This window comes from Ptychodera flava, chromosome 17, assembly GCF_041260155.1.
Source record: "Ptychodera flava strain L36383 chromosome 17, AS_Pfla_20210202, whole genome shotgun sequence".
NCBI lineage: Eukaryota > Metazoa > Hemichordata > Enteropneusta > Ptychoderidae > Ptychodera > Ptychodera flava.
In genome coordinates this window covers 34,037,617-34,061,621 of record NC_091944.1, presented here as the reverse complement: position 1 = coordinate 34,061,621, position 24,005 = coordinate 34,037,617, and the positions used below count along the sequence as shown (strand labels likewise).

The window sequence follows — 24,005 nt, the reverse complement described above, 5'->3', positions numbered from 1 at the left end:
CGATTGTTGATTTGGCTTTGCAGATATGGGAGCAAACTCAAAAGGGAAGACAGGTTGGAAGTCTGCTCAAGGGGAAAGGGGGCAGCCCACAGTGTTTTTGGCAAGTATTGAGGAGAGGGGGAAACTAGTGGCCAGAGCGTAATTATTTCGAATCGTGGCAGGAAGTCACAAATAGCCTTTGCTTTCCCTTCCAATTGCATAAATTGGTCAACCACCCCCCCCCCCCGAGATTACATGACTCAGTTTTCGACGGCAGACATACAGGCAGTAAGAAGGGCAGGGGCACTGACAGACAGTCAATCGTAGACAACCAACGATAGACAGAGAGCAAGATACATGATTGTTTCAGTCTGTATAATCTTTGAAAGTTCTATGCAATCAAATATTTTATGACATATTACACAATCTTGTTTGTATGTAGCAAGCAAAATGCGTTTTATTTACTCACAGTAAACATGGTGTAAATTCATCCGCCAGGAGCACCGCCATAGTATTCAAGACGTCTCCGTTGTCATGACCACTGTCTAAAAGTAAACTACTGTTACTATGGCAATCAATCTTAACGTTCATAAACAGTATCACGCAGGCTCGTTAAAAGACGAGACCCCTGGATTGCTTGGTCAGATGTAGTTCATTGTTCATCCCGGGATACGGTGAGATTACTTCGGCACGATGGCGAACTTGAAGATAAACGTCGCTCTGCTGATGGTGGCTGTTCTCCAGGTCTCAGCACAAGAACAACGGAATCAGAATATCATGGATTTAATGTTCAGAGTACTTGTTGAATCTGTTCAGTCAAATTCAACGAAAGCTTTCGAAAACATCAGCCCTCAGTGTTACAAAGACACGCTGCAGTTTGTGATAGACGCCGCCTTCCAACAGACATACGCGAGAGAAAGTAGGTACAGCTTTTTTAAATATTTTATTGTTATTTCGTGTTTTACAAGTCTTATGATGTTGGGATTATCGAACTTGTACAATTTGACTTGCAAAGTGCCACAGAAGTAAGTAATGGGTCATAACAACGGAGCAGGATAGTAAGACAATAATTCTAACTTTAGAGAATATTTTCACTATATTTATTCCGGATAACTCGTACTGTTTCTCTTTTCCTCCTTACAGTATATTAAAGCATAAAGCATAAGACTTTTGAATGCAAAATAGGTGTACTATGTGCTGTTTTGCTGGCAAACGAATGTTAATCCGCATAAAATTCGTCAACAAAAGCACTGCGCAATGTACAAATCTAGTTTGCGCTCGCGCGATCTTTTGTTCGTAATAGAGCGAGAACTAAACTTACGACACAGACCAAAACACTGAAAATACACTCGGAGTTTCAGCGAACGTAGCTTTTAATTACGCAGCTCAATAGTAATTTCAGCGCCTAGTTGATAGCTCTCCGTGTGATTTTTTTTGCAAGGAGATTCCAAGGTAACTGAGGTGAGGAATATAAATAGTCACGGGTCAAAGGTTACACATTCTCGATCGATCAACCAGACTGGCAGACAGCTAGGAACTAAGAGATATTAGCACTTTTTGCGCAGCGCGATAGGAGGCGCGAGAAATAAACAAGTCTTTCATACTTAGAAAAGTTGAAAATTGCGCAGACGTCAGTAGACGATGTTCAGAAGTACGCGGGCAGCTGTAACATTTTATTGGGCGGTGCCGTTTTGCATCACATTTTGCCTGGGTGATTATCCTTGACAGCCATGTAAAGTCTTGACGTCCATTAAAGTGAGGTAACCATACAATCTAGTCATCGAATATTGACTTGAACAACACCAGGTGATAGTTTTATCGTGTAAATAGTAAGTGCCTGTTGCAGGGTATTGTGTTTACCATTTAGCGAACTACACTCTCCACACATCATTTGATGCGCAGCTTTATAGTCAATGCAAAAGCAATGAGGTGTCTTCGACGAACGGTTGAAAAGTCAACAACCCAAATCAACGCCCAAAGGAACCACTGTGATATGCTTACAGACATACCAAGACTATACAGCAATTACCGTCTATGGAGCTGATAGCCACGTTCAGCTTGCAAAATTCGTTAAACAGCGTACTTAGAAGTCAAAATTTACAGAGCATTTACATGGTTCGTCGACAAACTATTTTTGAAGAGTTTTCGGTGTCAAAAAATTAAGTGCTATTTCAACTATATAAGAAAACCGTTAATTTATTTATCCGGTATTGTCAACCTTCTTTGGCCGCATTCTTCATGATACTGGATATAACCAGCCCAGTAGATGTAAACTTAGATGATTTTCTCACTACTTCTCTTTTCTATATATGTCAATAGCAAGTTATTGTATTGCTCAAAATATTACTAAGTATTTAACTTGCCAATTTGCCGTGTGAAATGCACCACTGTTATTGTTTACTTTTCAAATGTAGTAGGGAATAGAACTATCATTTGTACAATAACAAGGCAGTTTATACTTGTACTGGCTAAGTTGACAAGTTGAACACTGTATATCTCAACATGCTTTTGGGCGGAACAAGAAACTGTAGCTCACATTAAAATCCTATAATGAAACACAGATACATGGGTCCCTTAGTTAAACAACGTTGATTACAATCATGTTCAAAGACGGCGAGTTATGTTAAGTAAGTTGATTTCCTATGTATTGATTGTAATATGTAAATAAGCAAAATGCTGTATGTTTGTATCAGTAGGCCCAAATGCTAAACGCATACGAAGATTAAAATAATAAATGAATGCGAAAACTAATATGGTATCATCATATATTTTGTATGCATATTTACGACTCTTAGAAACTTCCTAATATTTTTATTATATCATATCATAACAGTATATTAATGACGCAAGTACAGCGATCTGATTGGTCGAGTCCTGAAAAGAACTGTGGTATATTCGCGATATAGCACGGTTGACACACGCGCGAGCTCTCTGCAAGAGCAAAAATCCTCTTTTGACATCGCACGCCAGAATTTCAATATACTGTTATGATATAGCAATAAATCACACCCAGCGACGGTATACCACTTATTTTTGACCAGTTTACTTCCTGAACTTCGTGAACTGGTCAAAATCTCGGAGTATACCATCGCTGGGTGTGTTTTATTGTCTAAATATTACAGTGTACAGAAAACGAAAATCCGTCCACAGCACAAGATTATAGAAATAACGGATGACGCGCTGACCATTAACGTTTATTTGTGGGCAAGGGCGAGAGGAAAGCCAAAAATTAACGGGCGAGGCTTGCCGAGCCCGTTAATTTGGCTTTCCTCGAGCCCGCGCCCACAAATAAACGTTAATGGTCAGAGCGGAGTCTGTTATTTCCATTATATCATCAACGAACCCAAGAAAACCGTCAAAATTTTCCGAAAATTTCAGGAGCGAACGACAACTGGGCCCCAGAAACTGATCATTACGCGACGAACTGTCTCGCGCGCTGAAAAAAAATGGCAAATCCGGAGATGTTTTTAGAAAAAATATCTCAACTTGACCTACAAGTGCTCCATTTTATTTTGTGATTGATTATGATTTATGTTTGAGCTGTAAAGTCACGATACTTTGAGTTGTTAATCTTATTATTCATATTCACGGGCATGTAAACAAACCATTACTGTGTATTTGTGGTCACTCACATGGTTTAGCTCGACCAATTAAAATGCGACGGCCAGGACATGGTAATATAATGTCTGATAAAGAATCACATCTGTTTCATCCACAGTGTACTATTCAAGTGGGATATTGAGACAGGATTACGATTTAACATGGAATCTGAAAGATTTTGGTGATTTTAGAATGTGTCGTGGAGCTGAAGTAAGCGTCGATGGTAATGCTTTTACTGGAAAATATTGTCTATCGCACTCCTTAATTGCTCCGGTGAGTTGATGTGTTATGAACAATTAACTGAAATTATTGTTTGTTTTTTATCTAGGGCCACAGTAAATACATTTTACATTACACAAGTGAGCATTTCAGACTAACAGATAACAGTAAGAAACATGGGAATTTCTTACCCTGATTTGAACACAAGCGTCGCAGATCAGTGCCTCAGACAGTAACTTTCAAAAGTAAACAAACAAAGTAGAAGTCTTTAAAGTTATATATTACCTATTAAAAGAAAGAAGATGCCTGGATGTCTACTGCTTTCACTTGAAGATAAAAAAGAGATGATGCGTAAGATCGTTAATTATTAGAGATATCAGATTCGCTTAGTACATTACGAAGAGAAAACACATAAATGATATTGACATGTTAGAAGCCACTTATACGGATGGACATCCATCAAGCCAATTCATTGAAGGATGGTAATTTTTCTGTTAGTCCATCAATGTCTCTCAACCTTTTGGCTTGACATTCACAAATTGTTTGGTTCTATATTTTATTCCGTCAATCAACAAATATCACGTACATTCGCCCTCAATGCATTCACGAACATGGTGTTTCCTATGTACTAATCGAGTATGGTGTGATTGGGTTGATACATGTTCGTCCGTATGCTAAGGAAAGTAGGCGGAAACGCACGATCGATCATTTCATTAGGATAACGAAGAAAAGTCGCCATCAATGAGAAATGGTCGGAGAGATGTCGATCATGTCACAACGTTGTTTCCTCACCACAAATGTAATACAATTCGTTTCATATTATCATTTTCCCTTCCAGTCGTCGTATGCATCAATTGCAGTTTGCTACCCGAGCTCATGTACAGACCAAGACATTCAGATATTTGTCTTTGAGGGTAAGACAAAGCAAATGAAACCTCTTTGACGTGATCACACAAGTTATGTGCGAGAAAATGATTCTATCCATCACAAAGAACGTCTACCGTGCAACCATGGTGTACCGGTGCCAGTCGATTTGTGGAAACATGGTCTCGTATTTTCAAAACCGTGGAGATAATTGTCAGTCCACATCAAGCGACAATTCGACTTTAGACTATCTACGGAGTCCTATATTCCTGTTATTCAGTGATGTTCGTTTATGCTCGTGAGAGTTTGTAAACCAAAATAATCTAGTTGAATCGATTTGAAATATTTAGGCATCTCTACGTTTGATAGGACAATGCCGTGATAACAGTGTGTGTTACTCACAACATTGTCATTGCATCACCGCAGGGGTGAAGACTATACCATCAGTACCCTCTGACGTCACAACAGAGACAGAATGCGCAGTCAGGTCGTATCAACTCAGGCTACAGGACTACTTCGCCATGTAAGCTTTGGTATTTTATTTACAAGTTGTTTTATATTTTCCAAAGTACGACGGAATGATTGTTCATCATAATATCAGATATCGAAAAATATGGAGACCGTAATAGTATGTAAGTGAGTGTTATGTAAGGTATGAAAAGACTAGGGTAAGATACTGATGAATTAGAATTAAATAATAAATAGACTGGCATGCACGGTCTATTAGAGTAGTGTGTTACTTTGCAATGTAGATCTATCGGGTATGTAGGCAGGCCTGTAGGCAGACTCACAGACATTTTGGTAGACAGACAGATGGGTAGATGAATGTATATTCACCTAATGGACTGTTCTATCTTCTGTAGCGTATTGAGTGCAATGCTGGCGGCAGTTGTCATTGCTGGTACAATTTATGATGCAATTCAAAGAATATCCAAAGAAGTGGAAGTTAGTCCACCTTCTCCAAAGAAAGATGAACCTCCTGTGACAAACAGCGAGTTGGCTGCATCTACAACTGAACTCGTTTTAGAAGAAATGAAAGAAGACGGCAATTCTTCAAGATCAAGAGCCAGTGTGTGCAAAGGTAAACTAAAAGACATACATTTGTTGTTGCTGTAGTTAGTAAACGAATCGATTGCGTCTAAAATTCAGGGGCATAATGCAAAGCTGATCGTGTTAAAAGCTTGCTTGCAGTAGTGCGGGAAGATTGTTTTCCGTGTAAGTGGGCAGGAAATGGGGGAGGAGGGGATTGGGAATCTTTCCTCACTTTACATGGTGAGCGGGCGATTTGTTTCTGTCGCTCGCCAACTTTAAAAATGGCAAATGGGAGGGCAACAAGAGATGACGTGTGGAACTTTTGTAAGGGAGATTTGCTATCGAGGAGATGTTGAAATGGGAATAGTAGTTCGGGTAGGCGGCAGTTACAAATAATAATTTTCTCCTCAATATGTTTATTTTGTGTAAAAAATAACATAGAGTTATAATGCGTACTGTAAAAGCACCTCCGTAATAGGGACGTTTCCTTAAAAGCGGGTGGGTGACTTCCCCTATAATTTCTCGTACATACTGTTCTTACCGTCTCCATGTCTTTGGCAAAGCTTGTTTCAATCGACAGAGTCACAGAAGTGATGTCAAATTTCATTTCAATCCGTTTTTACACCGAAATATCAGCCCATCATTGTGTGGTTTGTTAAATCATCGACGTGTATTTTTCGCACACATATGCTAGCTGACATGAATATCACTGCCGGTTTGTAGCTTTGAAACTTTTCAGTAGCTATAGCCTTACATGAAATTCAAGACGTTTCTATGACAACACGAATAGAACTATGCATCATTGTGACTAAGGGACCGTTCAGTTTTTACGGCCGGGGGGGCGGCAAAATCCAGGGGGAGGTCATCGTAATTTTGGAATCCGCAAAGGGGGGGGTCATCGCTTTTTCACTGGTAGGAAAGGGGGGGTCACCACATTTTCAAAAACATAATACCAACAATAAAGTTCACTTTATGCCATGGCCATGATCGACCCTCTTTACCGGCGGGCCGCCTTCGGCGGCCCACTACAATAAATATACATTATGTATTACCCATGACCCTCTTAACGGGCAGACGCCTTTGGCGGCCCACTCCAATTAGGTTTACTTCATGCAATGGCCATGATCCGACCCTTTTTACTGGCGGGCAGCCTGCGGCGGCCCACTACAATAAATTGACTTTATGTAATACCCCACAGCAATCTTACTGTAAAATTCCCAATTGAAGCCGCGGCTTGTATTAGAAACATTTTTGAGGGACTCCTGGGATCACGCACTGAATAATGGTAATGGCCGCGCGCCTTCAGCGGCCCTGTCCAGTAAAGTCTACTTTATGCAATAGCCATGATCGACCCGTTTTACCGGCGGGCCACCTTTGGTGGCCCACTAGAATAAAGTTGACTTTACGTAATGGCCCATGACCCTCTTAACCGGAGGGCTGCCTTTGGCGAACCACTCCAATAAAGTTTACTTTATACAATGTCCATGGACATGAGTTGTCTATGGAAATGAAGTTAAAAATTGCCTTACAGTCGTCCTAATTAACAGACGTTTCAATGGATGTGGCTGAGAAGTTTGTGCACTGGCATCTCTGCTACACGAATAAAGTGCGCCGCGTACCGGAGTTCAAATCCAAACCATGCGGGTAAATTTGACATATGGGTTTTGGTTATCTTTCAGGGGGGGTCATCAATTTATTTCGTCTGACAAAGGGGGGTCATCTTTTTTTCACAAAAAATGCAGAGGGGTCTATATTTTTTTGAACACCGGCGACAAGATTTTGCCGCCCCCCCCCCCCAGGCCGTAAAAACTGAACGCTCCCTAAATGAAACTACGGACGCTGATGATATGAGAAATCGGCGCGTAGAAAGAATAAGTCAGTATTTCATTATTAAGGAATTTCGCGTCTCAATAGTGAATCTTTAACGTAACTTTGCTTAATCATCATTCAGTATGGAAACTTTAACCCGTTCTGTTTTGAAATAATGAATACAAATCAGGGGTCACTTTGCAAAATCTGATACTAGAGAAACAAATTACCAATATTTACCAACACTTGAAATTCAAAATGGCCGTCATCTATGTGGTTTCTCTACGGGAAAAACATATTTTTGATTTTCACAAAAATAAATCGTGAAAAATTTCATAAGCTTCGAAATGAATCTCTATAATGAACAAGTATTGTAGAGTGGAAGCTAGTGTAAGAGTCCTAACATATAGCTGTCTCACATTCCATTTGTTCAATACCGTCACAGAAAAGCTTGCCAACGCTCTCTTAGCGTTTTCCATGATTGACGCTGGTGGAAAAATACTCAATACCAGTCCAAGCAAAGGAAGCATTGGATGTCTGAACGGTATACGCGTTCTAAGTATGTTTTGGATAATACTCTACCACGTCTGGCTCTTTCTCGCACTAGCCGTGACCTATGTAGGTGAGTGAAATGATACTTTGTAATGTCCGCCTTGAAATCATTCAACTTGAATGCCAAACCTACTTCCTGACGGTGTGACGACGAAGAGTGACCAGAAAACAATCATTCTAATTTGATGCAAAAACTATTTATAAATGAAACAATTCTGCAAGACTGAAGAATTCTTGGCCCATACTTGAAAATAGTGTATGCAAAATAATGACTATATTTTGCATACAGCGTAAAATGTGATTTATCGTATCAATGATGGCATGCACTGTGCAATTCTCAACAGTTTCGTTTTCACCGTCAGCCTGATGCCGAAATTACATTGTAAGCATTCCTGATTGTTTTCCATCTCGGTGGTTGGATGTTCTGATGAGGTAAAAATTAAAATCGACAAATATAAAAACACGTGTCGCCGCTTCCTTTTTGTAAGAACTAGCATGAGAAACAAACATGTTTACTTGAGTAATAACTCCCTAGCTAGATGAGAAAGAGACTTTCTTTGCCAAGGGCGATAACTCCTGGGGTTTGTAGATGCACGTCATAGACTTTGTCATGTCCTCTTGCAGGGAATCCTCGCTATGTATTTGAAGAGGTAGCCAATAGATGGACCGCTGAACTCCTATGGCAGGGAGATTTGGGAGTCGAAGCCTTCTTTGTTCTAAGGTAAAACATGGCTGTTTTCTAATAATAAGTTAGCATATTATCCGAATGTATAAATTGGTAAAATTCATCTCTGTTGCTATAGATATTAGTTTCTAATCTGTTGATGCAAACTGCGCTATGTTTGTCAAAACGTTTTCCCTAAGCACGCCATATTTAACATGATTGGGACTAATTTGAGAGAATTGGATCTTTATATTTTTCAAATTTCTCAAAAGTGTAGGGTGACATACAGCTGAATGTAGCAATATTACAAATTACTCATAAAAACAAGTATAATGCTTAGAGTGAAAAGCAGATGAGATTATGTTTGCAGATTAAACCGATATTAGTTCACTATCCATGGTAATAATCCCAAATAAGTTCCAATCTTGTTAATTTTGATCCCGCATGCGAATAGAGGATGCCATTAGTGTATATTTGTAGCTTTCATATTTTCTCTTGTCTCTATTCCGTTCTTACTTACAAAATCACTTTATCGCCTTCGTCTCCTGATTTAATCAGATATATGTATGCCTTGTACATAACAGATACTCGTTTAGCAAATGACAGCTTACCTGTGCTTGAAACAATAACGACAGTATTCGAATCGTCATCAAACAAACTCTATATCTGTTACAATTTTGATCCTCTGAGCCACAGTATTACATCATTGTTGCGAAGAGAAAATAAAATCTTCTGCAAATCATGATCAACTTTGTCGACACAAACTAGATTGGGCTGAGTTTGTGGCCAAGGATACATTTTGCGTTATGAAGATGAGCATGCATACAAAACATACAGCTCATAATGCACACAAAATTAAATATAATATACTTTACATGCAGTAATAACTTTTTTCCTGTCTTTTCCAATCTAGCGGTCTGCTTGTCTCCTATACCACGCTGAAACAACTCGATAAGTGTGGCGGACCACGGAAACATAATTGGCTTCTGTTTTACTTCCATCGTTTCTGGAGACTAACTCCAGCTTATGCATTCGTCTTGATGATGTACACAACGTTGACGTTACACATGGGTAACGGTGTTCACTGGTCATATTGGTTTGGCCTCCAGGAAAGCTGTCAGAAAACATGGTGGGCCAACATGCTCTATATCCACAATTTGTATCCATTCCCAGGTTCTACAAGTGAGGTATACAAAACAGTTTTGTCTAACATTTGAGGAATAACAGGAATCTCCAGCTGGGAATTTCAAAGAAAGCAATCAATCAATTTTGAAGAATGTGTATCAATTACAATATTACTAACAATCAGAGTAAATGATAAAGTGACAACATACACAATTCAACGATGGGATTTTTGCAAGTCAGTGCTCTGTTTAATAATAACTTGCAGTGTTTCCTTTGAAATCGATTGAACTTGAATTCTTTGACATCGATTGGTGTACGTCATCACAGAAACCCGATTAATACGTATCGCACAGCTTGACGAAAGCTTCAAGCCTAATGTTTCCTTGGCGTACGCGTGTCATAAAAGCCATATTGTGACGTTATGCTGACTTTGTTTTCATGCCTGTACGAAGTTATGATAGATCACCCTGGCTGTAAAGAGGTCAGACGTATTAATGATGAATTAATGCAATGTCGAATGTACGCAACATCCATGGCAAACTGCATGCACGCTATAAGAATATAAGTGTTTCACGATGCCTTTAGTATCTTATATGAAGCAATATTCAAGGGACAAAGTCGAGAAAATATGAAATACTCGTTTAAAGTCATTTAGTGTACAATATGACGACGGACATTTTTGCAAAGTGTCAAAAATTGCCGCTTTGCTGAGTGTAAACCGGTGATTTTGTTTTTGACCTTTAGACAAAATGGATTTTTTCTATTCCTACTTGCTTTAAATGCGACAAATGGACATTGCTAATATGTAAGGTGAAGATGCTATTCTAATTTATATGAAATGCAACGCCAATTAATATATTTTTACAGAATCATTCACGAAGTCCAAACTTTATGTATGTTAAGCCATGCGTTGTTTGTATTGCGCGCGGAACATTTTTTGGTACAGACCATAAATTGTTTCCATGTGTTATCTTGGGGTGTGAACAATTGAGCAGTATTTCAGCATGTTTCAAGAAGTCAAACAACACAAAATACTTTTCATATCCAACAAAAATCATGGAAAAAACTAAAAAAAGAACGAAATGAAATTGTATCAAATCATAGTGCAATGGTAAATACATCTTCAAATAATATATCATCATAACTTTATGAATAGAAACTATCTAGGACAATATTCTTGACTGTATCCTCTGTTCTCTTTTATATAAACAGTGTATGGGCTGGACTTGGTACCTGTCGGTCGATATGCAATTGTTTATTCTCAGCCCGATATTCATCATCCTGCTCTACAAGTAAGACATTATATCATACTGTTGTGTATACTGACTATCAAGATATCATCATTGCATATATTATATCATACTGTTGTGTATACTGACTATCAAGATATCACCATTGCATATATTATATCATACTGTTGTGTATCAAGATATCATCATTGCATATATTATATCATACTGTTGTGTATCAAGATATCATCATTGCATATATTATATCATATACTGTTGTGTATACTGACTATCAAGATATCACCATTGCATATATTATATCATACTGTTGTGTATACTGACTATCAAGATATCACCATTGCATATATTATATCATACTGTTGTGTATACTGACTATCAAGATATCATCATTGCATATATTATATCATACTGTTGTGTATACTGACTATCAAGATATCACCATTGCATATATTATATCATACTGCTGTGTATACTGACTTATCACAATATCATCATTGCATATATTATATGATACTGCTGTGTATACTGACTATCAAGATATCATCATTGCATATATTATATCATACTGTTGTGTATACTGACTATCAAGATATCACCATTGCATATATTATAAGTATTCTGCTTGAGGTTTTACATGCACTGTGCAGTACTGACTATCAGCCATGAAGTCGGGAGGAACATGAGAGAAAATGCCGAGAGAGTTTGACCGGTTGACCTCGCTGTTAATTTTATGCAGGAAATTACAATAACCATAGACCCTCGAGAAAAACGGGACAGGCAACTGCGATAGAGAACAAAGGGTCTATGGGATTAGCAGCTTGCGATCTATCTTGGAATAATTAAGAGGTGTTAATGGGTCGGGGACTGCACAACGTCCGGTTCATAGACACGTGCATGCGGGTATACGGTAATAATGTTTTCGGATTACAAGTTATTTCGGATTACCCGCAAGTCCATTTTTAGAAATAAAAGTGTTACAACTACTTTGAGAAGAATTCGTCAAAATGGTTTTAAAGTACTTTTTACATATTGGTAGCGAGATTCGACGCAACTAGAAGTCTGCAGGGAGTCAGTATGTTGCTGTAAAGTGACAAAGTTTCGAATAGAAATCCGAAACACATACCGCTGCAGTTCCAGACTTGACAGCAGTTGACATCACAGAGTTGTTTACATTCTGCAATCGTCCGTGTATCTCCGAATTTTCCCTCGTTTTTGCAGTTTTTTAACCGTCGGAATATTTTCTGTGCGAGGAGTGCTCCATGATTCGGTAATGTATGTATGTTAACTACTGAAATGTTGTTGTTTGAAAACTGTGAACGGCGAAATTTACGAGGACAGCGTTCAGCTTTGTGTAAATGCATGTCTACCTTACTGCTTCTGAATCCATCAACCGATGGATAGTCCCGATTTATCACGAAGTTTCTCCTGACAGCGAAAGTCAGTGTTACAAATGTATTTTCTAGTACTTTGCGGATGTAAACATGTGTAGCTTATCCGAACTTTGGTGTTTCTTTAGGCTAAAACATACCAAAATGTTAGAGGTCGTGTATTTGAGCTCCGATGGAGTAGTCATTTTTTGTGTTCCCTGATTTTCGTCAAATGTTGCGTGACAGATGAAATAAAGGTCAGATTTTCGTTTCGCAGGACTGGGGAAGTGTAAACCTGTCTAACTTGTAAATGTTTGTTGTTATCGGTGATTTTTATGGTAGGGAATGTAAACTTATATTGTCGATATCTAGCAAGAGTTTTCTGTAGCGTCTATGGCTAAATGTACACAGTTTTTATCGTCTAGTTTTTTCCCGTTGGCTTCGGCTTGAATCCAAAATGTGATCTTCATCGTTACCAGAACATTCACCATGACTAGTATCAAAAAACCCTCAAAATTCTCTGTGTCATTACTCGGAACGTGCCATGCAAGAGCAAAGTGTACATATTCAGAACGTCAGTTTGATCGTTAATGAGATTCAGTGTTAAGTACGAAGTATTGTTGTGGGGGACCGCTTGGCAAATAAACTTTAATGTATTCAAAGATAGATCGCACAAAGAACCTCAGCAGTTGCCTGTCCCGTTTTTCTCGAGGGTCTATGCAATAACAAAGCTTGGTCGAATGACGCAGTGCCTTGAGGTGGGATCACCAGTGGTATATGGGGAGGAGTACCTTCCCGATGGTGATAAGTGGTGCAGATTACCGTCGCCTAGGTGACTGGCGTATACGCGTGCCAAAAGACACCTATGGTTGATTTCCTGTTGACCAGTCGGATGGCAGAGTTGCAAATACCTAGACTGAACCATTTGTTTTTTGTGGGTGTCGGTGGTACTTTGACAATATAAGTAAAATGCACATATATTGAGTTTATTGTCTTGTTTATGAGCGGCCAGTATTTCCAACAGCATAAATTATGTGCATTTGCCCTTGAAGGAATAAATAATTTTCGAATAAAACATCGCGAATGTAACTACATTCCTTAAGCTCGACGTACACTTAAGTGCCCCAAAGAACCATGAAATCGCCCGACTTTCGATTGAAGAGATGAGTTTTGCCAAACCGCGTATACAGAAAAAGTGGCAGATGACTTTATTTTTAGAATCATAGACAGTATAGCGAGATGTAAAAAATGTGAAACAAGCTCCCCACCTAACTATCCTAAATGTTTTTGTGTCGAGTTTGTGTTTGATTCGTTTCGAAAATGTGTTCCTACATTCTTATCCGATTGTTTGTGTTAATGAAATGTTTGTTTCGCTTTGGATATTTGTAGAGAAGTTTGGATTAGTGTGTACGGTAATGTTTTGTTTGTGTGGGGAAAGCTTATGGCGAGACGCAGCCGGACCTATGTTGTTACAAAAGTTGATAGAGTCGCCCTTTGACGCTTGCGTTTCGAAACCCGAGTGTGGTTTCTCATCAGTCGCAGTGTAGATTCTTTCCTTAGTTTGTGTTTGTGAAAATTTATTTTAATGCATTTTAGTGGTCTTGCTTTCCGATTAGCGAGGCAAGTATATTAATTTTGGTCACGTTGTGAGTCCGTTTGGTGGTTCGGTTTGTTTGTTCTATATTTCTTTACTTCGGTAAATTTTGTTTTGACTGGTGTGTCTTTTAGATTTTTGCGGAGGTTTGTGAATTTTTAGGCAATAAGTACCACTGCGGGGTACGGATTTTATGTTTATTGGATCAAGATACTTACAAGTATCCTGGTTGATGTGCTTGTTCTCGTACATTTTAATTAATAGTTCATTTACTTTGTTTACTGTTTGTTCTGGCTTGTTGTGTATAATACTGAGTGTTACGTAATTGCCTTTCGCATTCGAGTACGTAATCGTTTGTGTTGACAATAACGAAAAACCGACCCTTGTCGAAGGGTATTTTCCCAAAATTTGTCCAACGTTTGCAAGCTGGTTTATCGCGATTCTTTTGGCACGCGACATGTTTTGTTTCCTTGTTTGAAAGGGTATCTCTAGAAGTGCGAGTTTAGAAGCTTCAGATAGCTTTCAAGTGTTTGTTTTTTTGTTGTTCGTGGAGTCCAATTTGACTTTTCTTTGAATTGGTGTTGTTGCGATTGTTTGTGTCTCACGATGTAGCGTAGTCACATTATACGACTTTATTTGTTGAAATCCTGAGGTGGTTTTATTCTGTTTGGTTTTGTTGGTGTCCGAATGAATTTTAAGGCTTTTGCCTAGTACTATTTTTCGGAGTTTCATAGTTTGAGCGATGATAGGTTGTTGTTGAATTTCATGTTGTTGTCGGCTTTTCTTTGGAAATAGCTGATTTATTTCCACGGCCATGTTTTCTGTTACGTTACTGTGATTGTTTATTTTGTATTTAATGTTGTGTTCAGTTGTTTGTTATGTGTACGATTTTTGTTATTTCTTTTAAGTGTTTGTGTGTTCTATGTCATCTTATCGTATTTTTTGGTAGTTCCCTTTTGGAGTATTTGGTGGCCCTGAAAAGGGCCGCTTGGTATGGGTTTTTGTTAGCGCTTGGCGCGTTTGTTTTGGCGATAAGCCTAGCTTTTTATGCTTCTTTTCGCCGATTCGATGTGCTTGGTGAGTAGGTGTTTGCCGCCTTCTTGTCACTGTGTGTGCTTACATGGACAGTCTGCATAGCCCTTGAATGTGGTCTCGATTTTGATCAAACTTACAATTTAGGAGTATATATCAAAACTGATAAATGATTTATGTGATTACTGTAGCTATAGATAGGCTACATTCAGGACGGGCAGCGACGGGCAGTAATTAGTAGGCAAAACAGGTGGTTTTCACCGTGGGCAGAACTCGGTGCAATGATACTGAACATTAATAGTAAGCCTGTCACCTTGAAGGTAATGCTGTAGGTGAAACAAGGACACACGATGGTACAAACAACACCACAAGTGAAACGTACACACAGAAATACACGCGTTCCTACGTTGTGCCCACCCGGGCCACGCGATTAAAATATGACTGATACTGCTGGATAGTGTTAATTGGGTCGGTAAACAGTCAATTAATAGTTTAATTGACTACCTGGTGATTGGCAGGTCGTGTCCAACGACGCATATGCAAAGCAGGCCAAAAGACAAAAGCCCCCAAAGTTATTGACAGCTGGCCTGGGGTCACCATGAATACGTAATGAAGCTTCACTACGCAGAAACTGCGTAGTCAAGCCCTTCTTAACCGGTCAAACTCTCTCGCATTTTCCGGCATGAAAAATCAGGGTTGTTTCACAGAATCTCGGTGTATTTGATGAGGTTGCCTGCGTTAAGGGAATCAAGATCTCACCGCCAGGGCCGGGTTATAAATAGCAAGCTGCCCCCGTTGGAGTTAGTTCATGCAAAGCGTGGCTGGGGTGGCGTCCACGCTCGATCGCTCCGTAAAAACCATGCCAAAATGGTCACAGGCGAAGAAATTTAGGCGTCCATGCACCTATACCTAACTATGAATGTCTAGTGATTGAATGTATCGATAAAATTTTATGATTTGAGCATAAATAAGGCTGATTTTGATCGATGAAGGTATTTCTCTTTGTCTTCAACTAGCGTGGCAAGCGGCCGTAACAAAGGTCTGCAAGCTGTCACTCAAAAAAGGACGCGATACAGGTGTGAAGCGGTAAACGTTTGCGATGTCAACATGTTAATACGCCACATCATTGTAATTAGATGGAGCGACCGCAGTGCAGACCCGCAAGCACAGGCGCTATGTAGCTTGGGAGTCTGCTAATAGATCGATTTTCGGCTCGATCTATCGATCCCGTAGTCGATATGCCCACGACTGCAACCTAAACACTCATTTAGGTTGCAGTGCAGGCATGTCGGCTACGGGATCGATAGACCGAGCCGAAAAGCGATCTATTTAGCAGACTACCCAGCTCGAGCGCCTGTGCCTGCTAGTATGTCACTCAAGCCATAGCGCGTTCTTGCGTAGACGCCGTACCACGACACGCCGCTATTTCCAATCGTTTCTTCCACAGAACTGTCATGTAAAGTTCAGATTCAAGTTCTTTTAGATTTTGCTGTCGTACGGTGAAAAGTATTATTATTATCGTCTTGCCGTATTAAAAGATTTTTGAGGACCTAAACGACATCGTGTGTTGCTCCATTGCCATGGAATCCGATGTCAAGGAAAAGCGGTGACTTTTTTCAAGTTGAATATAATTTCCTTTCTGTTTGCATTAGTCAATTCATCGAAATACTTATGTTCACAATTTAGTAAACTATAGACAGTGGACTGTCTCGATTCTCCTGTCTATGATTCGATATTCACTGACTCATTCTTTCTCTTCTTTGTCGATCGATGAAAGTAATTTCATCTTCAATACTCTGTCCGAATATGACAGATGTAATATCCAAACCTATATTGTCATTTATTTTTGACCAACGTACAAAACTTGGTCCGTTCGCCAAAGCACATATCTGACGAGATGTTTTGCGAAACAGTGAAAAATATATTGGATGAACAGCCATACTCTATGATTAGGGGATATCCATGTTGCAGTCTCTCCGAAAACAAAACCGGGGATGTTTAGGCGATAACAAAGGCGATGACTCAGTATATAGTTGAATTAAAAAAATTTTCGGACATCATATTTTTATCTATTAAAAGCGTACACTTGTCGGTTTGATGTGCGACCGTACGCAGATCGCCCATATTCTCCTAAAACTAGTCAAAACAATTCTGCGACAATGATGGTGTCTCTTCGTGAACGTCCTTGAACCCGTACCCGCGACCATTGGTTTTTTATGTGTTCCGTGCATGGTTGATAATTAGTAGAATTCATGTATCAAAATTTGAAGACACACGTGATTGAATCCTGTGAATGTTAGGCAACTGACGGTGTGTAGGGACGGCAACAGTTCACGGACCATGGGAGTATCAGCAGTACGCAGTACATTGCATGCTTTCTAAGAATGAACAGCGTGTTTCTATAGCTACCATGCGAAATCCGGCCTTGACCAATGTTCCTGTCCTGTCTTAGGATAACTTCCGAGCTGCGTAGTTACTGTTGAGGTTCAGATATCCGAATCTTTCGTGTTCGAAAGGCTTATCGATTTACAGAAAATGCTAAACTTTTGTTATTAGTTTACATGTACATAACCCAGCACACGGGGCAAAGCTAAATACTTGCCAGGTTGGAAAATTTCTGCGAGTCGCTCTCACCAGCGGTGAAAAAAATACGTCGATATCAATTGATATTAGCCGATCCGCCATGTTTATTGTTGTTTGTACGACTAGTTTGAAAGTCAGAGACTAGACTTTCTCAACTGTGAAATTCATATTGCAATTCAATATTTTACGTACAAAGTCACCTGTGCATTTAAATACGTCCATTCAGGAGCAGAAACGTTTACAGACTTTCGATGGTGATAACCCCCCATGTCGTGACATGTCTCCAGTTACGAAGTTTATCCGGTAAACTTCGTAAATCGAAATCGACATTTAACATTGAGCGGTGATCGTGAACCGTTAAATAAATGTCGGCAAAATATAACATCAAATGGGTAGACTTGAGAGAGAGAGAGAGAGAGAGAGAGAGAGGAGAAGAGAGAGAGAGAGAGAGAGAGAGAGAGAGAGAGAGAGAGAGAGAGAGAGAGAGAAGTGGTTTATGCACTCGCGAACTGATCATCATATAGCATGGATGGATGCTGTGTCGGTTTACACATTTGCGCTGCACAGATATCGAAAATGTACGGATACTTTCCCGAAATTTGACTTATTTTATAACAAGAGTAGAACAAAACCAAAAGTGTTGAAGATACTCTTGAGATGCTTGATTTGCAAATTTGCTAAAGTTATATTATACTTACAGAAAATAATCGCTACAGTCTTCTCTTCAAAGAAATATGTTCTTCAACACTACGTTTCTTATGATCGGTGATGTTACATTTTATTATTTCTGTTAATAATCTTTTATAGATTAATGCACCACGGTGTTAATTCGGATTAATTCAACTATTTCAAACCGTAATTATTTTTTTAGTGAGAGTGCTTTTCGTAGTTCTGTGGACGAAACGATCGGTAATAGCAGAGTATCTTGGCAATGGCACGACGTCTACGCTATCGTTTAGCTGCAGCGATTGTACAGTTGCAGCCCGCGCCCGGGCCCCGGGTAGGCCTAATTCGGAACGTAATAAAGCCGTCAGTTGCAGCGGCGTCGTGCTGTACCTTTGTCATTACTGTTGAAGTACCCTGTTATTGCTACAAGCATCGCGGGCCGCTTCATGAAACGTTTCTCAGTCTGCTCAGTGTACTGGTCTCGCCGTTATATTCAGTTACGTATAATCTGTTGTTTGCATGTCAACAAATTGGCCTGTTTACAACCTCCTGTGCACACTAATCGTGACCGTAATTTACAAAGACATAAACATTCGATCCCGCCCGTGAATGTCAAAGGTGAACGGGATTATTAACTTGATCCCGGGTATCAGTCCCTGGCCTTTTAAAGCATTCGGTACAAGATACAAATATATGTTTACACACATTCAAGTGAGCCGTGAATGCGCCTCGATGGCTGATATTTGAATTCTCAAATTTTTAACAATTCTTTACTAATCTGCCACTCGTTGGAGCTCATTTTAAGTTCTTGGAGTGAAACAATTTTCATCGTCTTAGTATTTAGGAAATCGAAAATTTGCACGATGAACCATAGTTTTATTCTTAATTTGGTAAGAGAATGGCTGAAAATTTCATTGAGGAAAGTTAGAGCAAAGTTGACGTTTGTAAGTCTTTCAAATTCGAGATGGTACCATCTTAACTGTAGCAATGACATGGTGTGTGCCTATATAAGAGTACTGGCAATGCGTCTGGTTAAGGTAGCTTTCCGCCTTTGTTTTGGTATTTTGAGTCAAAAACACGATTTTTCTTTATCCCTGAAAAGTATTCCTATAATATTGATCTTCCTTGTGTGTAGAATATCTTGGTCGTGAAGTTCCTGTTTTTGGGTGAATTTTGGAATAGAAATGTACGAGAGGCACAGGTGTACATTTTGGCGTTTGAGACTACCGTTAAGTCTTGATCGACAAGGGATTACGCTAAGCAAGCAGCGTCACAGTATTCACATGCACTTAGACAACATACACTGTGAAAATCCCATTAACACCTACCGTTCACTGCGTGGGTCAAGACCATAGTGTTTACCTGGCAATTAGGCGTCGAAAGGTGGTCTTACCGTTTTTCTCATAGGGGTGGCCGCTCCCAAAAGGTCACAATTTATCGACACAATCAGACAAGGTCAGACTTATGACATTGTTGACGGTACAATTTCAGATTACACAAATGGCCCACATACTAAATGTTTTATCTGGGACATTTTTGTGCTTTTATAAAAGCACCAGGAGTGGTGGATAAGTTTCGTCAATGTTAAACATCTTTGAAGAGGCTGTCCCGTATACATAAATGGTACGTTCCACTGGCGGCCTTAGTGACAGCGGGAACACTTGAATACCGCAACAGACACCCTTCACATCTTCAACATTCAAGCAACATTCGGCCTCTTTCGGCCGAAGTTTCGGCTTCTTTTTGGCCCCAAGACATTTCGACACCCCCGTTACGATTTATTTTTTTCCCTTCAAACTTATTAGTAACTGACAGACCAGTCATATTCATAAGCATGACCTTTGCGTTCTGACCAGTATGACTTTTACAGTGCCGTTTAGGCGCCGCTTTTCAAACTGTGACAGAGTCGGCGGCTATTGCTATTGAAAATGATATGAAACTCTTTTTCCACGTTTTTTCACCATGTTCTCACAAACTTTAAAGCATGTGAACGGTGACACTATACTTCTCAGTGTTTTGATTTGTAACATTTGGCACGAGTTCCCCCAACCAGGTAGTGCCGAAACGTCTTTGGTCGCGTTGCCTAAACGTCTTGGGGCGGAAATTGTGCGGCCGAAACGACTTTGCGCCAAAAGGTCTAGAAACCCGACATTGTCCGTTCGATGAGAATACTAAGTGAGTTGAACAATTTATGAATAAAAATGAAATATCAGAAACCGCGGCACTGGAACTACTTGGGATTAGAAAATACAAGGTGGAAACAAATTGCATGGGCTTCAAGACAGCGACAGCAAATTTTCCCAAGGCAAAATACGTAGCGATGCAGAAATCACACGCCACAAAACAATAGCTGCTTTGGTTTGCAGACGTTTTGGCACAATGGCAGTGAACTGATAATGTCGAAGTCGTTTCAATCCCGCGGTCCCGTTTTTCCTTGTCCCATTTCGTTTCCGGACCGCGCTATTCAAAATCGTACAATGCAACCACCCTACCACCAAATGAGACACCGACCTTGACAAGGTAAAAACATACGTCGACTAAGGGACCGTCTCAGATTGTCGCAGAAGTTCAAGAAACGAAATTAATTCGTTTTGATCAAAACCCCCTCCCCCCTCCCCCTAAACGAAACTTCAAAAGTGCGAAATGTTTATGTCTGCCTGAGGGTACAATGTTGCATTTTGCTATCGATCAGATTTGACTACTAACAGGGCATTTTACCGCATAAAAGTTTCATTTTATTTTACTTTCCCTTTTTGCATCTGTTCTTTGTCTCTGCGAACACGCAATTTGTACTTGGTAGGGGCGGTAAATAAGCGAGAAACTTTGACAAGGGGGACCAGGCATGTTCAATCATATTAAAACGACTATGACCAGATGCATAACATGTGAGAATATAGACATCTAGTGGTTAGGGCATACGCTTATAAATAGCGCATTTAAAAAAATGATACTTTTGTCTTTGTTGAATTTGATAAGTGAAAGGTTTAGGATACAATGTTAGTATTGGTAAATTGTGTGTGGGGCACAAACGAGATGGAAACGGTTACAAATTTGTTGGCACAAGTGTGCAGTTTTCTTTAATTTAAAATAAAACACACGAAAACTTGTGATCACAAAATAAAAGTGCGAAAGTGAAGTTCACTAATTGAATGGAGGTCAAACCCTCCTCCCCCCCTAAACGAATGAATTTCGCTTTTTGAACTTCAGCGACAATCTGAGACGGTCCCTAACAAATGTTCATCGTACACCGGACGAATGTGAATCAAATGATTTTATGGGAATGGACACACGACAACATATGTTATCAGTTAGCATGGCATTAGCCAAAATGCTGCAGGACCGAAGACAAAATTCAATATGAATTTGAGCGTCACAACGTTATTTAACGTAATCGTAACGTTTTCATCACCATGTCATCATTGGTCGGTAAACCATTGAATGAGACGCTTACGGGCTAACTACTTGAATACAGTGCAAAACACCATCCTAATCCTGAGATTTACATGTAATGAAGAAGGATCTGATATCATATTCGCCTGAATCGATGGTACTCATGTTGGATACGAACAACAGCAGAGAGTTATCTATCTGTGACGTATGACGCTTTACGAGCGGTCTATCACATGCAATTTGCGCTTGATGAAATGACGTACTTTTCTCTATGTTCATGTTTTCTCAACTTCTCTCTCTTTGACTTTTATGTCGCCGACAGGCGATTGGTTCATTTTAGCATAAATGACTCCAGAAACGGTCTTCACCCACAGAAATGCTGTACAGAGTGAGGACGAACTATTGTCTCAGAAATGCTCGTAGTTTGATTAGTGTTAATCGTTTTCAAGGCGCGTGAAGATCTAAAAATGGCTGCTCACTGAATCCTCGGTTACTCTAACCGTAATGATCACAGCATGGAGCTGTTCTTTTTATCTCCATGATCACAGGACACCGCAAATGTACATCCACATACAAACGCAGATATTTTTGTTGTCAGCCAATATTGTTTTCCCATCGGGCTCGCTTTCATTCCGCAGCAGTGAGTCGTTTCCGAGGTCGAATCGAATGCTGCCATAAACTTACACTGTAGTGTACGCTTGTCATGAAGGTAATTAGTCCAAGCGCTCGTGTAGACGGCATCGAGATGCCGTAGCAGTTCCGACAGTTAGGTCGAACAGTTAATACTCTATTTAAACCTTACAACTAATCAGTCAACAGATTATGCATAATCCTTCCCTGGCACTCCCCAAGTTTATTTATTCATCAGCTACTGTGTAGATTGCGCTCTAAAAAGAGTACAACGCTCCCAAAATTCACCCTTTTAGCCTCATTTCGACCGTTGATACTGATTTCAATGAGTGAATATACTGTTGAAGTTGAACACTTTGATTTCACTATCTGGTTTTAGTGTTTTGTCGGTTGGGTACATTGTTTATTGCCATTCAAAAGGAAAAAACCGAACCAATTTACTAAATCGCCTTTTTCTCAGTTCGGCATTTTGTCACATTGCAGCACGTTCAAAAGAGTTTAACTCGAGAACGCGTGAACGGAAGTTCACCAGATTTTCACAGACGTTTGTCAAGTAGGTTGTCTCCAAAACGTGTCTCAGTTTCTTTATGAAGATTTTTAAAGTCGAGTTATTGCTGCTAATTAGGCGGCATTGTAAGACTAATCGGTGGATAAACTTTGACTCAACGATGTGAAAAACTAAGGCCTTTTTCAAAAATCTGAGACACGGTTTTGTAGCCAGTATTCTGAAGACCAATTGCCCGTTAACACCTAAACAATAGCCCCTCTCCGCTCAGACTTAAACTTTTTACGTGAGACCACCCATTTTCTTTACACTTTCACTAAGATCTTCAAAAAAAATCATCGCACACTAATTTTCTTGATAAAACAATAAAATTCATAGAAATAGCTTTCAGGTGATATATAATACTTGGGTAAAAGTACACATCTTGGTGGCAAAATTCACGTTTGAAAATAGGTCGTCGCAAAGGCAGAAAGCTACCTTAAACTACAGTTTCATTTTGCTGTAACTTTTGATTTATATTACAAATTGCTCTTTGTGTGTAAAGTACCTTTATTATCATATCCCTGAAATCGTGTCGACATGTGTCATTTTCAACCTGTCACTACATTATATATGTGATGTCACATTTTATTGTAAATTAAATTTCAAAGAAGACAAGAACAGGGCCTACTCCCTGTCAATAATAATATCAGGTTATTGACAAAATACCGGGATTTATATGTCCGAGTACATAGTGCAGCGGACTAGTATTGTCCGAGACGCGACAAGATACCGAAGAGTACGATGTAAGAGGACGTGTTTAAATCCCGGTATTTTGTGAATAACCTTATTATTATACACCTTTTTAGTTCAATTTTACCAGTAAAAGTAGAAGTAAGGGCGTTTTTAGGATGTCCTTCGTGCATTGCACTGAGCGATCGCGAGCCGACGACTGCTCAGCTGACGCGCTGACTGCGTCAGCAGCATAATTTTACTCAAATTCACAGATTCCGGAATGACCATTGTTCACTGCAGTGAAGCATAAATGTTTCGAAGTATTTTTTTGTAAAAAATGTGAAATTTTCTGTTGTTTCTTTCCGTCTTGACTTAAAGGTATTATGAGGTCAAAGGTCAAACAGCGTCCAATAAAACCTATAAGTTATTG

The 24,005-nt window shown here is 39.5% G+C and overlaps 1 protein-coding gene across 1 annotated transcript; it reads left to right on the top strand.

The window, feature by feature from the left end:
* The first annotated feature begins 596 nt into the window (after positions 1 to 596).
* On the top strand, positions 597 to 11,171 carry LOC139116552 (nose resistant to fluoxetine protein 6-like). Its single transcript, XM_070679152.1, has 9 exons — positions 597 to 898; positions 3,698 to 3,852; positions 4,637 to 4,712; positions 5,089 to 5,185; positions 5,526 to 5,743; positions 7,949 to 8,125; positions 8,680 to 8,776; positions 9,633 to 9,906; positions 11,057 to 11,171. Exons 1-9 carry the CDS (start codon positions 673 to 675, stop codon positions 11,138 to 11,140), a joined length of 1,404 nt encoding a protein of 467 aa, XP_070535253.1. The 5' UTR covers positions 597 to 672; the 3' UTR covers positions 11,141 to 11,171.
* The last annotated feature ends 12,834 nt before the right edge of the window (positions 11,172 to 24,005 follow it).

Excerpts from the sequence above, each read along its gene's own strand:
- LOC139116552 (XM_070679152.1), top strand. The coding sequence starts at position 673 with ATGGCGAACTTGAAGATAAACGTCGCTCTGCTGATGGTGGCTGTTCTC. Across the intron at positions 5,744-7,948 it reads AAGAGCCAGTGTGTGCAAAG|AAAAGCTTGCCAACGCTCTC; the intron begins GTAAACTAAAAG and ends ATACCGTCACAG. Across the intron at positions 9,907-11,056 it reads TCCCAGGTTCTACAAGTGAG|TGTATGGGCTGGACTTGGTA; the intron begins GTATACAAAACA and ends TTATATAAACAG.